The 14,029-nt window shown below is 48.6% G+C and overlaps 1 protein-coding gene across 4 annotated transcripts in view; it reads left to right on the top strand.

Moving 5' to 3' along the window:
* Nucleotides 1–14,029, top strand: part of MEGF6 (multiple EGF like domains 6) — a 317,639-nt gene that overhangs the window by 296,956 nt on the left and 6,654 nt on the right. For all 4 annotated transcript variants that reach the window (XM_019493982.2, XM_059716481.1, XM_014605793.3 and 1 more), the window contains 8 exons: nt 491–619; nt 6,180–6,308; nt 7,250–7,378; nt 7,865–7,996; nt 9,513–9,641; nt 10,099–10,227; nt 11,400–11,528; nt 12,034–12,162. In XM_019493982.2, the coding sequence (XP_019349527.2) occupies nt 491–619; nt 6,180–6,308; nt 7,250–7,378; nt 7,865–7,996; nt 9,513–9,641; nt 10,099–10,227; nt 11,400–11,528; nt 12,034–12,162 (1,035 nt within the window). The remainder of the gene's footprint in view (nt 1–490; nt 620–6,179; nt 6,309–7,249; nt 7,379–7,864; nt 7,997–9,512; nt 9,642–10,098; nt 10,228–11,399; nt 11,529–12,033; nt 12,163–14,029) is intronic.

Raw genomic sequence — 14,029 nt, 5'->3', positions numbered from 1 at the left:
GGTCATTTGGCAGCAGGAAATGGCAAGCAGCTTTGTGGGCTTGCAGGGAATGTGGTCTGAGCTGTGCCTGCCTTAAAATGTCACAAAGATGGGAGTGAATTCCACATTTCCAATGAAAAAGCAAAAATACACAGTTCTGGCACCTTTTGAACTATGTAGCCAATGGTTTTGATGCTGGAGTGTGCAGGAACTGCCACAACCAACCCAAATGAGCCCTTAAGGGTTTGTGGTTTCTGTGGCCTAGACCATACTGAAACTGCACCCGAGAGCAGAGCAGCCTGTGGAGCTAGAGCTTCAGGGGCCAGTGGCTTCAAGTCGTACAACCACCTGGTAATGAGAGCAGACTCCATAGTGGATAAAGCCACACTTTCCCTTTCCTTTCTTTTCCTTTCCTTCTCTAAAGAGAAGTTGCTTGTTGGCATATGTGAGTTATGTCCCTGTCACGCTCTGTTTCTAATGCCATCTCTGTCATTTCTCTGCCTTCCCCCAGAATGTGCCCAAGGGCAGTACGGGATGGATTGCCGGCAGAGCTGTGAGTGCCACAATGGGGGGCTGTGTGACCGTCAGACAGGCCACTGCTTCTGCCAGGCTGGCTGGACCGGTGCCAAGTGTGAGAGCTGTAAGTGCAAGATAGCTTTTGCTTATGGGCCTGGTCCCCTAGACCGGAGTGAGCTGTTCATGCTGAACAAGCCCCAGATGCCACGCAGAGCCTTTCCAAGAGTCAGGAAAGACTAGGTAACTGTTTTAAGAAAACACAAAGCTGCTTTTGCTATACAAAGTCAGCACAAGGCCTTCCTGCCTAATGTAGCGCATACTTTCCATCGTGCGCTCATTCTAGGTGCCAAGAAATTTTTGAGTAAACAAAAGGCTCCAGCTTTGGCTTGCAGAGCTCTAGGGGAAACGTGTAGGTGCCATAGGTTTATCTGCATAGACTTGTTTTGCTTATTGCTGTGCTCTTCGCTACCCTTCGAACCTGAACAAAACCAAAGTGCTGGGCATGTTCTCAGCACTGTGCAGCTCAGCTCCTTCCTTACACACTTACTGCATGAATGTGTAACCTGTTCCTACTCAAGTCACTGACAAAATGGCAGGAGAGTAACAGGCCTGTGGGTTGTCTGGGGCCATAGGCCATGCCCCAGCTCCTGTATGAGCTGTGGGCAGCCTAGAAAAAGGGGCAGAGCAGACAAGCTGCAGGAAGACTTCCCCTTAACCCCAGAATGGAATAGCTGTTGGGACTCTAGCTTTACCTACTCTCCCCCACCCGCCAACTTCTGTGTCTCTCTGCTTCTGGCACCAGTGCATAGGCCCTAAATGCTTGGCAAGAATTCAAAGCCTCAGCCAGTAATTAGGTCTGGTGTTTTGCAGGCTCTTGTACTCACCTTATCTTCAGCTGTAATAAATACCCTGGCAATCCCTTTGCAATGAGGTCGTGTTGAAAGGGCTGCTGGTTTTAGAAAGGGGAGCCTCAGGGGTTGGATCATGTACCAGAAAATCCATCCCCAGTTTCTTCCCCTTTCAAGGGGTCTTGGCAGCTCTCCATCCCCCCCCCAGCAGCATTCTGAGGATAAGCCCTGGCACTTCCAAGGCGGGAGGGAAATGTTTGGGTCTGAGCTCTTGCTGGCATTATGGGTATGTTGTTGCATTTGTTCCCTGGGTTGCTAGCAAGGAGCAGGCTGTGACTTGTAGCGTGACATCACTGGAACATTTCTCCATGTGGGACTAAGGTCAGGTGGCTCTTAAGAGCTGTTGGGCCTTTGCCAAGCTGGGAAACCTTGTCTGTCTCCTCTTGTGGGTGTGCCGCTGCTTTCATCAACATCCTGCTCTGCAGTGGTAGGCATCCTGAGCTACCTTTAATCCAGCAAGCACTGATAACCGTGGCAGCAAAGATGGGTTGGAGGGGCCATCCGTGCAAGCTGTACAAGGCAGTAGAACTAAGTGCACACAATAGGTGTGTACTTAGCTTGTTGGTCCATGCTGAAGTCTGTGGCCACCTTTTTCTCAGCTGCTGCAGTTACCCAGGTAAGCTAGATTAAAGCCAACACAGGCATGGCTGTCCATGCTGCAGTCACACTCATCTGCGGTGTGCCTGAGACATTTATACCAGGCATTTCTCCCTCTAGGAAATGGAAACCTGTTCCCTCTCAGCATCCCTTTGCACAGAAGCCCTTTCCAGGTCTCTGCTTTTTGTCTCTGAACCCTTTTGGTGCCGCTTTACTTTTGTTAAAGAAGAACTGAACACAGCTTTCCCGTTCCAGGCACCTCTTTGCTCTAAGCAGGGCAGTTTGGAGCAATATCTGACTTTAGCAAAAACAGGATGCATCCTCATGAGGTAGCCAAACTGAATGCTAAAGGAAACAGTCAAGGTTTTGGATCCCAGTTGGACCCAAGCCTTCAGGAGCTCTTCAGCCATCTCCTAATGGAGTATTGAATGCTCTGCTGAGTGGAATTGTGCTCATCTCCTTAGCTGAAAGATTGAGCCAATGTATGTCAGGGCCAAGCCTGAGTTTGAATGTTGCCTGTTAAATTTATTTCAGGTTTTTTCCAGGCCTGGATGTGGTATTCTGATGGAAATCACAACTGGCAGTGCCAGGGTATTGTTCTACTTATCCTTCCTGTTAGTGCACAAGAAAACTATCTGCAGAAGCAAGCTCTCAGCACAAGATTTAAAAGGCTTGCACTGTTCTGTAGCCAGCCTGTTTGTTACCTTCTTGTGCTTGCATTGGCTCTTAGCCATCTGGTTCTTCTGTATGAAGAGAAAAGCAGATAATGAGATCTTTGCCATATAGAGGTTTGAGTGGGCTTGGCATGCCCTCAATGCAACCTTAAATACTGTAACGTGAACCGCGCAGCTCACTTTAGGAGCCACCATTTTGGGGAGCTGGCAGGCACCCTGATTGTAGCTGAGCCTCCGAGTGCATTTCACCCCCTGCCTGGGTCCTGGCACAGCACTATCAATCAAGAATGGTGTTCACAGAACCTTTCACAGGTCAAGTCACTCCTTTTCATAGGGTAAGTCTGAGCAATGGGTCAGTCAAACTGGAGCAGTAATTTGCAGTGAAACTATTCAAGACTTTCTCTGCTTCTCTGAAGGCAGAGTTTCCTACATGCCAGTGAATTTCAGCCTACACAGTCATTCCAATTTAAAACCCCAGCAGTTTCCATCTGCTGCTACCCTATTCCGTTCTTGACAAAGTTCAGAATCCCTCACTTGGCTTCTTTTTAGGGCCATGTTTTTAGAAAGCACAGATGTTGAAAGATACGTGCAAAATGTGCATAATGATGTGCCCTGTTTATGCCTCATTACAGCCGCTGCATGGGCAAAACTAACCTATTGTCATTTGCATGTGTAGGTGCTGAACTCAGCCAGGGTAATTAGTTGCATGTTGAGTGTACAGTTATACATTTGGGCAATGAATCTCTAAAATTCAAGCAACATGCATGGCGTCTGCTGTAAGAACCAACTTCTTCCTTCTTCCCTGACAGCAGCAGGAACAGGAAAGCTGGACATTGTAGCCCTTGTTGCTAAAGAGCCCTCATTGTAATGAGGCTTGCCTGGAATCCAACTTTTGCTAACTAGCGCAAAGGAATAATACTTCCAAAAACATTTAGCAGTGCTAGAGAGGGTGACTTTTACACCAAACAAGCCACGGAGGACTGTTTATGCAGAAACAGTTTGCTTTGCTTACAGCTTCCTTTTTCCCCGACTTCCTGCCTGGATAAGCTCTTTCCTCCCTTGTTGGTGTTACTATATCTTGTGGGGACCATTGTGATGCTACAGGAAATCTCAGCAGATGATCCATGGTTTGCTTCTCCTGACAAACACATTGGTTGGTTACATAGAGGCCCCTCAATTTCATGAGAAAGTTGCATCTTCTGAGACCCACTCTCAGTCTGTTCCGGCTCTGCCATGTATGCTATTTGTACTTGGAGTCGGATCCTAACTCCTCACTCAGAGTAATTCCTCACCAGCTCTACTCAACAGCTTTATTGCCTAGTTTCTCTTATTGTTTTTGCCAGAGGGTAGTTCTGGCTGATTCTGGTGATGTGGTCAATGGTGCGGTAGAGGACAAAACACTTATTTCTCGATGAGAGATGACGGTGCACTGGTTGATGTCCATATAATGGGTGGTGGTCGTCTGACTCTTGTACCTGCCAGTCAGTGTTGCCTGCTACTTTCCTCCTGATGTAAGAGGGTGCTATGCCAGATAGTGCGTATAGGCAGGGAACAGGGGTGGGTTTTAAGCAGCCTGTTATAATTGTACATGTATCACTGAGGGTGGTGTCAGTATGTTTGCTGTGACTTGAGTGTCCCCAGGTGGCATAGGCATATTCAGCCACAGAGAAACAAAGAGCTACGGCAGTGGTGCATAGGGTGGATGGATGTGCTCCCCACTTGGAATTTGCAAGCTTACGCAGAATGTTGTTTCATGTGTTGACCTTAGCTTTGATATTTAATATATGCTTTTTTATAGCAAGGTATATGGTCCAGTGTTACCCTGAAGTAGACGAGGTTTTTTGATGTTCGAGATGCTGGTCACCCCAGGTGATGTTTAGATGTCATTCCTCATCCTGGTTTCTCAGATGGAAAGCTGAGATTTGGGTTTTGCCAGGGTTGAGTTTGAGATAAATTATTTAGATGATAATCTGACATCTTGTTCAGTGCCCTCTCCAGGATCTTCTCTGTGTCCTCAAAATTCTTCTTCTCTCTGGTAACATGGAGATCGTCAGCATGGATGAAATGCTGATATTCGGCAGAAAGAGGCTGATCATTAATGCAGATGTTGAGTAAAAATGTGACGAGCACACTGCCTTGTGGTAAGCCATTCTTTGGGGACTGCCATCTACTTTTCTGGCCATTTAGTTCCACATAAAAGCACCTGTTCTGCAAGATGGTCTGGCTTAGATCTAAGTCGTTAGTCATAAGGCATAGTTTGTGGATCATGATCTGGTGTTGGATAGTATTGTATGCAGCAGATAGGTCAACAAACTTCTGGTGGAAGGTGATCAACTTCTGTTGGAAAGCATCTTTGATATGCTGTGTGAGGGTTAGTACTTGGTCTGCACAGAATTGACTTGCTTGGTCTCATGTAAGTTTGGAATCTACCAAGGGTAAAATTCGTTGCAGGATAAGATGTTCATAGAGTTTGTAGGTGATGCTGAGGAGGGAGATCAGTCTATAACTTTTTGGTGATGAAAGGTCTTTCCCTGATTTGGGAAGAGCTATGACCCTTCCTCCATACTGATGTCATTTGTTTAGTCATCATGCATACATCGAACAGATCAAGGAGCCATTGCCTTGCAAGGGGTCCCAGGTGTTGTACCAGGTCTCAGGACCAGACAGATGGGAAAGGTCTGCTTCATATCACGTACACTGTCTATTCCTACTGCCTTCCCAAGTTTCAGTAGACCTATGCTGACTGTCAGTTCCTCCATAGTAAATGGACAGGTTAGGTCTTTATGTGGTTGCTTGTATAATGCAGCGATGGTGTTTCTTCTTTGTGAGTGCTTCCCATTATTGAGCAGTTGTTGTGAAACCTGGTTGCACAGATTTAACTGTCAGATGACTGTTCAGTGGCCTGCGCAAAATGCATTTGGTCCCAATGGATATGTTCCCATTGGGACAGGAGAACAGCCAGCTGGACAGTTCAGTCTGGCTCTCTAGCTGCAGGGCTCAGCCAAGAGGCCAAGCCTGGACAAGGCTGCAGAAATCAAACACTCATTCCTGAGGCACAGGCATCCTCTCACGCACATGCTGGGCAGTGCTGGGAAGCCTGGCAAGGGCTGCGTGTGGTGTTACAAGTGCCAGCCCTCCCGTTGTGGGATGAATGAAGAACCCCAGACTCCAGAGCGGTCAGTCTGGTGCCTTTCGTCACCACGATCAGGAAGAAATAAGTGCTTGGGTTTGCTGCATTTGATCCTGTTCCCAGCATGAGAGTCACTCTTCTCAGCCAGCTCTGCAGGCTGACAAGTCCCTTCTGAGCTGCCACAACTTCCAGTGAAACATAAAACCCTCCCCCTGACTGTAGCAAATGAAAGAGACATTAAATAAACAGGCCGTGTAGCTCATGTGGTGAGAACAAGGTTTGAATTGGCTCGGGCTGTGTCTCAGCCAGACGCGGTCGTCCTGCCACACCTCCCTGCCCACTGACCCGTCTCCCTCCCTCCCTGAATCTCTGCAGCTTGCCCCAGAGGCACGTTTGGCAAACACTGTGAGGAGGAGTGTGATTGTGGGGATGGAGCCTCTTGCCATCCTGTCACCGGTGTTTGTGACTGTCCCAGGGGCTGGCGGGGCCAGCACTGCGAGAGAGGTGAGAGACGTTCCCTTCATTGCTAAACGTTGCTGCTCAAGGGGTCTTGCCTGCTTCTGTTCTTTGTCTTGCTCAGCTGAAACACAAGAGCAGGAAAAGAATTGGGAAAATGCCTGATTTCTCTAGATTTAAAGAACAAGGGGCAGATCCTGCTCCACCTCCTCAGTGCCTAAGTGTGATGCTATTGCAGCCAGGTTCAGGATCTGGCAGATGATGACTGCCAAAGGCAGGTGGGTCTGCCTCTTCCTCACTGCCTGATGGCACTCAGTCTCAAGGCAGAGCTGATGACCTGTTACTGTCAGATGAGTTAACCAGTTTTGGACTCAAGCAAGGTGGAACAGGATTGCACTGAAGTGCCTAAGAGGTGGAATAGGATCTGGCCCTGAGTGGTGCTAGTTGGCTTTGGGGATTAGCAAGGGGTTCTCCAGGGTGGGTTTTACCGCTGAGTTGCTGTGACAAATGCAGCCCATTCTGTGATTGCTGAAGGAGTTTGAGCTCAGCACATTCCCCAGAGACCACTGGCCCATCCCTTACTCTCCCCTGCCCACTGGGTGCTCATGGGATCTGGCAGGCACCCTAGCAGATGGGCCACAGACCCAAAGAGTCACAGCTGCCTCCCTTTGGTACATCATCCCTCCCAGTCCAGGCAGCTGGCACTGCCATTGCCTCTGGTGTCTGTGTAAGAAAGGGAAGGTGGATGGGAGATGGCTCAGAGAAGCCCTCAGATCTGGTTGGTAATGGAGGCATCCCCTTCCTACCATCCATCTCCTTGTACAGGAGCTGTCCAGCTGGGACACAGTGTGTCTCACAACATCCCACTAAAGCAGTAATGTTTTAGCCCAGGACCTTAGCATCAGCCCAGGACCTGCTGCTGCTTGTAGGTGCTAGCAAGAACATGTATGACTCCTGCTGTGACTTCTCCCCTGTCTTGCTTCCAACAGCCTGCCTGCCTGGGTCATTCGGGAAGGACTGCGCTGGCCACTGTAACTGTCCCCCAGGAACTCCCTGCAATCACATCACTGGCCAGTGTGGCTGCCCACCAGGATTCACAGGCCATGGATGCGAGCAATGTACGGAGAAGAGAACAGTCCCACTGCAGCTTCCGGCAGGGATTGGGAGCTGGGCGGGTCAATCAGTGGCTGCTGAGAAGCCAGCACCATGCTTTGCCGAAGAGCAGTATGGCCTTTCGTAGGCAGTGCATGTCTGCATGATTGTGCTACAGCAAAGGGTGCCAATGAGAAGTTCAAGGTGCCTAGTCCCTCCATGGTCTTTGCAGGGGAATAGAAAAAGATGCGGCTCCTGTGTGTATGAGCAAGTCAGAGAGCCGGAGGCATGGAAGCACATTTTCCCACATGTGTGTGGATATGTGATAGCAAAGGCCATCTCTGTGTCCCCATCACCGTATCCCTAGCAGCTGTGCCCATGCTCCTTCCAAAAGCAATGTTGTGTCCCATCCTGTCCTGTCCTCCCTCCCCAGAATACACTTTCCTCTGGTGGAAGAGGGGGAAGAGTGTGCTCCTTCATAATAATGCTCTGTTGTCTCTGTTCTCCTACAGCCTGTCTGCCTGGGACCTTTGGGGTGAACTGTGCTCAGGTCTGCCACTGCCCTGGTGCGAACCAGGACTGTGACCCCATCACTGGGGAGTGTGTCTGCGCTCCAGGTTATCACGGCCCCCGGTGCCAGCTCCGTGAGTTTGCTCTACATTTTGTTGGGTGCATTTTAAAAGTGAGAGAGAATCTCTGCAAGGGGGCAGGGTGCGAGGGATGCTGCTGTTCTTGCTGTAATAAGGGTTCCTGGGGCAGAAGCTGGTGTCCTGGTGCCGGAAGGAAGTTCCCCATGTAGCATTCACATTGAATTAGTCAGAAGAGAGGAAACCCTCTGAAGCCACAGGTGTTAGTCAAGGCTGGAACTCAGCAAAGCCTGGGGGCAACTGAGCCCAGAATTTTTTTTAAACATATCCCAGATCTTCTCATGGGAAGGTGATTCTGTCTGAGTACATGTGTCCTGATGCCTTTGACCCTCTACAGTGAAACCCAGCACTGCCCCTCAGGCTCACACCTACATACAGAGTCACATGCATACTCTGACCTGTGCATTCTCTCTGTCTCGATCACTCAGGGGCTGTCAGTACGTTTAATCAAAAACCATTTTCAGGGACACAAGTACCAGGCTCAAACATTTCCTAGCTGAATTGTGGGAATATCAGCATCTTCAGCAGAAGCATTTTTCCCCATTGTTTTCCCCTAAGAGCAGAGCCCCTTGGATCAGTCTTTGTCTGCCATGGAGCAAGGTAGCTGGGCCGTCACAATCTCCTTTTGCCTGCCTAGCTGGAGGCAGGACAGTGAGACATGCACACTGCTGAAGCATTGAGAAATGTCCCTGCCCATTTTATGAGCATTTTAGTTTGCTGAAAACTTTACACGATTTTAAAAACGTATTTCCGCTGCAGAAGTAACGTTTCTGTGGGAGCGCTTTTGGGACCACAGGGACCGAATTGCTTGCTTGTCATATTTCTGTAGATTTAGCTAACCAGAGATAAAATGTGGAATGGGGCTGTTTTTAGGCAGCCAGCACCTAAGAGCTGTCAGCGCTGTCTCATGCTCTGTGCTTTGCTTTCTGTGCTAAATCTACAAGTGTAGGGAGGAGGAGGCAGCTTCAGCTGCTGTGCAAAATGATTTGTCTTTCACAACACCTACTGGTGTCCAGTGAGAGCATTTCACTCCTTTATGGACACTCTTTGGAAGACCTGGTTCCCTGAAATCCCAGCTGGCTGTTGTGCCTGAGCTTGGATCTGCAGAATGTATCGATTTGTCTCACCGCGTGATTTCCGTACAGGGAACTGTCACTGTCTCGCTTCACATAACCAGGAAACTGCCTTCTCATGGTCTTGTCTCTCTGCATAGGGAAGGAAGTATGTTGGCTGACACATTTTCCTGATTTATATTTCTTTCAACCAGCACATCAGCAGGGCTCAGCAGCTGGTAGAATAACTCGTGCACTGGCATGTGAATTGGCAGACCACATGGTCTGCCAGCTGCCTGCAAATGGACCCAAGAAATCTTGGGTCCTTTACTGGCCTAATGCTTAATAACAAAGGTTGAGAGGCCTGTGCTCAGTGTACATCACTGCTTGTGGCATCTGCTCCCCATGTCAGGGCTTTATTGCTTCCTTCCAAGCCTTGGTTCCTTTTTTCCCTTTCCTAGGGTGTTCGCCAGGATGGTACGGCTCCAACTGTGAGAGGCAGTGCCAGTGTAAGAATGGGGGCCACTGCGCAACCACCACCGGGGCCTGTCATTGCCTGGCGGGATACATGGGAGCTGACTGCAGCATCAGTGAGTATGCAAGCAAACCTCAGACCCAGCCCTGAATCCTGGCAAGAGCTGCTTGTGCAGCTGCCTTAGGAGCCAGGCTCATGTAGCCTGTGTGTACCTCAGCCCTTCACAAAACAGCAGAACTTAGGCTGCAGGGCACCACCCAAAAACCCTACAGGCAGAGCATCTCTCTTAAGCAGCAAATGGAGAGTACTGCACCAAGTATTGGCTACTGCCCAGGTGAAAGTTTTAGCATGAGCAGTGAGCACCGGCTAGATTACTCTTGTTTCTGTTTTTCCACAGTCACCAAAGAGCCTAAGAACTCTTATTCCTTGTCCTACTGCTCTACCCCAGTCACCATCCCCGCAGGCTTAACCCTAGTCCTCCCCTTCCAGACTGTAGTCCACTTCCAGGCATGCTCTTGCATTAGAGTCACCTCACCACCTTCTAAGGCAAGTAGCTGCTCCTCTTCCCGTAGGCTGCCCTGCTGGTCGCTATGGCAAGAACTGCGCGCAGCTCTGCTCCTGTGGACAAGGAGCGACCTGCCATCCTGTGACAGGCACCTGCATTTGTCCAGCAGGAAGAACTGGTCCCAGATGTGAGCAAGGTAATCACGAGCATCTGTGCTGTTTAATAACATGTATGAGGCACAAGCTGGCTTCTCTGAAGCTCTCCCTGTTCATGCAGGATGGGCTGGATCACAGCATGGGTGGATCTAAGATTTTGAAAAGGGGGGGTGCAGTTGGGGGGGTTCATCATCACATATAACAGAGCACCCATTTTCTCTGGTTAAAAAAAAAAACGATAAAAGCTTTACTAATATTCTAGGGCTGCTTGCAGACATTAAAAAAACCAAAAACAGCGCTTTGCTTTAAACTTGGCACACTTCTGTGCCGAGCCCAGCACATGCCTAGAAGAGCAGCACATTAGTTGGACCTGGCTTGCCCAACATCTGTATAGATTGGGTGCTTTAGTGGGGCTTTTTTGGTGCTTTTATCTAATAGCTGATTGAAGCCTGTAGAAATACCCATTCTGTACAGATGCCGCAGAGCTGGGTCGAAGTAACGCACTACCGCACACAGCCTAGAGGTTAGGGCTATATTATGCAGCTTAAGTGAAAAGAAAAAACTTTCATTGGAATGTGAATTCATTGGAATGTTAATTTGCTATATCATATATTATTATGAAACTATAACAAACTAGGCAAAATAATCAAAAGGTTTTTTTCATTAGTTCTATAGTCATTAGAATTAAATGTACATCTAGCTTTCAGATTCATAAGATAAAATTAAGCCTTCTTGAGCATCTTGACAGTACATCCAAGGCTTCACTGAACATTAGTTACTGAACATTATTTTTGCACCTGAGTTAACGTTCACCTGATTTAAGTTTTCCATACCTTAGTTAATGTTTCTACCTAGAGCTAAAAACAGTCTGCAGGGCTATGAAATAGGACCTACATTTCCAGGAGTAGCTAACAGATAGCAGAATTGCAGAAGATGGTATAGCTGATTAGTGGAATCATTCAAAACCATTAAAATGGTCATTAACGCCTGTGGAATGAAGAGTTTAGAAGAAATCAGATAGATTAGAATGAGCCATGAAGTTAATTGTTTCCCTCAGTGCTGCCTGAATAGAAATGCTGCTGCTGCTGCCAGGCGCTTGACTTTAAACATTTGGGTGGACCAGGAATGAAAGGTGGTGCAACTGCACCACTCTGCTCCCTTTAGTTGGCAATGTAATGCGTGGTCCCTCTCTTTCCTCTTTTTGCCTTTCCAGCCTGCCAGAAGAACCGGTATGGGGCTGGATGCAAGCAGACGTGCACCTGCCAGGGCAGAGCGATCTGTCATGCAGCTGACGGCTCCTGCCTGTGTGGCCTGGGGCGGACCGGGATGTTTTGTGAACTTGGTAAATGCACTGGAGGTGCTTTCTCAGACCCTGCTGAATGCCCATCTGGCGGTGGTCAAAACCATCAAGTTTGCACGTGCAGCCAGTGGCTTGTGGTTTGTATCCATGTATAAACTGTGTACTCCACCATGCACTGCGTCATGGCATCCCACAGAGTGTGTAAGGGGCGGTGGGGCAGCCAGGGGTCACCTAGTCTGCCAGATGGGTGGGTATAAGAATCTCATTGATTCCAGAGGTCAGAAGGTTTGCCTTGAGCCTAGTGCTCATTGAGCTAGCAGGGTGAAAGCCAGCTGGGATCTGTAGCCAGTAGCACACAAAAGAGTGATATGGCAGAATCACATCCTGCCTCAGTGTGACTAGCTACCCATCACAACTGGGACAGCCTTTGGTATGTAAGCTCAGCAAAGCTCACGCTCGCACCTCTGGAGCTGAAGCAGGGTGCTATCTCCCTCTGCCACACTGTATGATCTGGCAATGACACCTCTCTAAAATGTGTCCCCTCCAGAATGCGCCCCAGGGATGTATGGTGCGAATTGCCAGCTGCGCTGTGCCTGCCAGAATAACGGGACTTGCGACTCAGTGACGGGAGCCTGCCGCTGCACCAGAGGATACTACGGGCACCTGTGTGAACACAGTGAGTCCACCAGAGCAGCAGAAACTGCTGCTTTGGCCATTGGGGGTGTGGGTGTTTTCTAATGACAGGTCTCAGGACCAGACAGATGGGGAAGGTCTGCTTCATATCATGACTGCCAAGCCCACAATGCCGAGGAGTTACAGGCACCCAAGTTTTTCTGTTAGTGACTATGGGGTTCATGAAGCAGCTGCTCTGCTTTAGTTGGAGGCCGAAGCCCTAAAGCATCAGCTCATCGCAAAGACTCTCTGCAGTCACCTGGATAGTTTCACATGGGAGAAGACAGGAAGGGGGCAGTTCCCCAAAACAGTCTGATGATCTATTTGAACATGACATTTGCCAACCTAGTGCAAGTAAAATAAAGCTGCACGTTTGTTTTGAGAAGCCTTGGATACCACAGGCTGCCTCTCAGTCCGGCTCTCTGTCCGCTCTGTCTACACTGTGTCCTGGTCAACTGATAACCTGACCACCTCAGCAACTCATTAAGCAAAGCACCTGAAGAAAGCAGCAACATGGTCACCTTTGTGACATTAGGAAAGTTTTCTTTAATATTCTCAAGTTCGACCTTTTACACATGGGGTGTGGACGCACATGACGATCAAACCATTTCCAGAGTGTCAATAATTGGGAAAGGAAAGGAGTGTTTTGGGTGATAGGTTAGTGGACCAACTGTATGTCTGGAATAGATATCGACAAGTTAGATAGATATATTTCAGATACCAGAGTACTGTTCCTCAGGTCTATCCCAAACACACCGGTAGTCCAAAAAAAGATGACCCACAAAAATCCTTGCTTCTCATAAATTTCCTGGATCATCACAGCTACATCACTCCAACACTGCCAAACCATGGATTGACTGGGAACTGGCCCATAATTGTCATGGGTCAGAAGCATGTGCCTGCATGCTGTCAAGGGTTTCAAGTAGATCAGTCACATTTTAGGCATGGAAGTGTGATCGATCTGCTGCCAGGATTTGGGAGTGAGTAGCCAGCCCAGCATGCTTGCAGAGTTTTCCCAACATTCCCCAAGGAAGACCTCGACTGGCTGGAGACCAAGGAAGAGGAAGACAATGACATCAATTGTCAGCAAGTGCAAGTTTCTGCTCCCCCTTCTCACTTCCACAGAGTCCAATAAAGAGCAAATAAAGATTTTTACCAAACTGTGTGGGAGCACCCTGACTTGGGGTGCCCACATGTGTTGCTGGGGAGCAGGGAAATGGGACAGTCTGACCCCTGCATCCCAGGTTCCCACTCTGCTAGAACTAAACTAACATGGCATCTTGTCAGCTCAAATCAAGTGTAATCTATGCTTACTTGGCAAGGGAAACACTGTGACCGTGGAGGCGGTCTTCCTAGTCGCACCGGGGAAAACTGCTTTCCTGGCATGGGGACAGTACCTGCCAAGATAATGTATAGTAAGCCTCCCACTTAGCTGCTGGAGTGGGAAGGTCGTGGCTTTAAGTCTACTTTACGGACACGGGAGACTCCTCCCTGGCTTGCCCCTGGGGCCTTATGGCTGAGGGCAAGCAAAACTTGGGGGCATCTGAACCTCAAGCCTCTTGGCTAGGGCCTGCAAGTAGGATATTTCCAAAGGTTTTGGAAACAGCTAAAGCCCCAGCTGGGGGTGGAGGAAGTTTGCTAGTAGTAGGGCCACTTATGATTCTGGACTGAGTCGTGGATTTGGAATTTGTTTTGGCTAATATGGCTTGGAGTACAGAAAATTTAAATTAAAAAAAACAAACAAACACTGGGTCTTTATAGGCACTTTCCCTACAAAGGTACTCAGCTACTTGCAATGTGCTCAGTTACTATGGATGGAAAGGAAATGGCAAGCTCTTTAAGAGACTTGGAGACTTTGGGGAGCTCAGACA

Source organism: Alligator mississippiensis, chromosome 13, assembly GCF_030867095.1.
Source record: "Alligator mississippiensis isolate rAllMis1 chromosome 13, rAllMis1, whole genome shotgun sequence".
In the NCBI taxonomy this organism is placed as follows: domain Eukaryota; kingdom Metazoa; phylum Chordata; order Crocodylia; family Alligatoridae; genus Alligator; species Alligator mississippiensis.
This window is presented reverse-complemented; position numbering and strand designations above follow the sequence as displayed.